General features: G+C 45.2%; 1 protein-coding gene across 1 annotated transcript in view; it reads left to right on the top strand.

Moving 5' to 3' along the window:
* Nucleotides 1-456: 456 nt before the first annotated feature.
* Nucleotides 457-2,503, top strand: part of LOC104619513 (histone-lysine N-methyltransferase Smyd1-like) — a gene marked incomplete at its 3' end in the record, with an annotated part of 11,867 nt that continues 9,820 nt past the window's right edge. Inside the window, exon 1 of the mRNA XM_010285412.1 lies at nt 457-593. Coding sequence (XP_010283714.1) covers nt 457-593 — 137 coding nt within the window. The remainder of the gene's footprint in view (nt 594-2,503) is intronic.

Here is a 2,503-nt window from a genome sequence, read left to right as displayed (position 1 = left end):
GGGATCAGAACGATGCATACCAGCTCTCCCTGTCCCACTGTCTCAGCTGTTGCTTCTTGAGAGACAGAAGCATGTGGTTGCTAAAAATACCCTGCAAAGAGAATACATTCTCTTTCCAATGGGAGAGTATAAATTAATCCGAGTTGTAACATATACAACTGCTTGTGGCTGGGAGAAACAATTCCAAACGCGGTTTTTGGAGGGGGGTTTCCTAATGAAGCAGAAGTCCCAGCCCTGTGCCTTCCCTGCGTAGGTCGGCGACATTACGCGGCGGATCTTCGCCTCCTGCCTCTCCTGCTCCCACCCCCTCGCCCTCCTATGGGAAACGGTGTGGCCGGGGAGGGGGGGGCCAGCCCTTTTATAAGCGTGGTCTTGCGGCAAGTCGAAGTTGACAGAAGTGACGGGAGATTTGGCTCGCTCTGAGATACCCACCTCCCAAGCCTTGGGGTCCCTGGGATGACCAAAGGGGGAATGGAGTCAGTCGAAGTGTTCACGTCTGAAGGCAAAGGCAGGGGTTTGAAAGCGCAGAAGGAATTCTTGCCTGGGGATGTCATCTTTGCGGAGCCAGCCTATGCGGCCGTGGTTTTTGATAGGTAAGAGAAAAGCACTTGTAAAACACAGACTGAAAGTCGTCTTGATGCAAAATTTCATCTGGCTGGGTGGGTAAAACTTTGAAAGTGTCTGGACAGCGTCAGAGAAGGGTGTGAAGGGAAGTCAGAAGCACTTCTGTAAAGATGCGTCCAGTGAATGTGCTTCCCAGGGCTCAGAACAGCTTTTTTACTTTTACTATGGTGCAATCTGTTTCCAGGATCAGATCTTGCAAGGTGCTCAGTGCCATCAGCTTTTACCGAATGCAGTGAAAGTTGCCTGTATTCAGTGCCTCACAAAACCAGATGCATGTTGCACTCCGGTGAGCTGCCAGCAGTAAGTGTAGTTTAGGTACAGCGACCTCAAGCTGACTTTGCTGAAGCCTCCGATGCATAATGCGTGATAGAAGTGAGTTACATTGTGCTCTCACCTGTACCACCTCCCAGCTGTACACGCAGCTTCATCGCCCGCTTCCTTCAAACTAGAAGCTGGTAAGGATCTGCGAGTGAGATTGTTTCTGTTCAAATGGTTTTATATTTATAGCTAGCCGAGTTAACTGGAGACAAGTTTCTGCTTTTACCCTTGCAGGACTCTGGTTTTAAATTTTTGTTCACACTGATGTAGCCAGCAACTGAATTCTGGTGCAAGCGCATTTTTCTTTTCTGCTGCTTGTTTCAAAGACAAACAACATTCCATCAACCTGCGCTGCCCATGTGGCTGGTAGGTGTCCACTTCTGCCCTTCAAATCAGTGGAAGATTCACTTAAATACCCTGAAAGCTAAAAGACACAAAGAACAAATTTCTATGTTAATCTCCCATGGGATAAATCTAGAATAAAGCCTCTGACAATTTTTTCAGCCTTATAATGCGTTCTTCAAGGGCATCATGGTGAGTCCCGAGACTGATTTTTCTGCCCCAAACTGCCAATGACTTTAGTGAATGTTCTGCACACTCAATAGGGCAGTGAGTGATTCTTCCTAGCTGAGCTTTCCCTGATTGAGCCAACTCTGCTAATGAAGTCTGGGACACAAGCAGAGCTCATGCTGCTGTTTTTATCCCGGTCATCTTGTAGCTGAAGCTGAATCATGCTACTGTGTGATCTGGCAATAGCAGAGAATTGGGGAGTAAAAGGACAGAGCAGGAGATAAGTTTTTTTCTGCCTTTCATTCACTTTTTCCTTGCTCTTCTACTGTCAGTGGGTGAGCATGTTTATGAATCTTTACCATAGCAACAATGGCAGTTTTTAGTTTTTATTTTAATATGTCACTGCAAGAACTCACATTAAAAATATACTTTTTTATTTTAAAATATTAAGTTCTTGAATTCTTAACCCTGAGTTCAATTACAGTAGTTAGTGACAAAACCATCTCTCCTTGACATGTCCTTTTAGCTCTTGTACTTTAGTTGTGCTTGTGTCGCTAGCTGGAATCTTGCTGTGATACTATGTTGGCTTCAGAAGTGCCTATGGACACTTTCTCCCATATGCCTTATTAAAAATGCTAATGATCATTTAAACCAATGAAAACATTTTGCCTTTTGATTGCTGGTTGAGAATTTTTTTTCTTCTATGTGAAATGTTGCGAGCATCATGCATATAGAGCTGCCCATGTTGAAGAGCTGTATCTTCATTGCAATTTCAAATGTCACTTGTGTAATGTGAGATACGGGGAGAAACTATCACCACATCATCTCTTAGGCTGCAGACTGTGTCTTAGGCTTAGATTTCCAACAGAAAACCTCGGATGGGGAGAGATGTGCTTCCTTCCCTCCGCAGGCTGTGTTTGTTTAGCTCCCAGAGGGCAGATCCAGATGTTGAGCAGCACAGGGGTAAGGTAAACACACCCCTTCTCTGCAGCTGCAGAGGATGGGGATGGCTTTAGCCATTCTTCTCTCTCTGCTTCTTCTTCATGCTACT

The sequence above is a fragment of the Phaethon lepturus genome, unplaced genomic scaffold, assembly GCF_000687285.1.
Source record: "Phaethon lepturus isolate BGI_N335 unplaced genomic scaffold, ASM68728v1 scaffold43070, whole genome shotgun sequence".
Lineage (NCBI taxonomy): Eukaryota > Metazoa > Chordata > Aves > Phaethontiformes > Phaethontidae > Phaethon > Phaethon lepturus.
The sequence above is the reverse complement of the archived record's forward strand: the minus strand, read 5'-3'. Positions and strand labels throughout refer to the sequence as shown.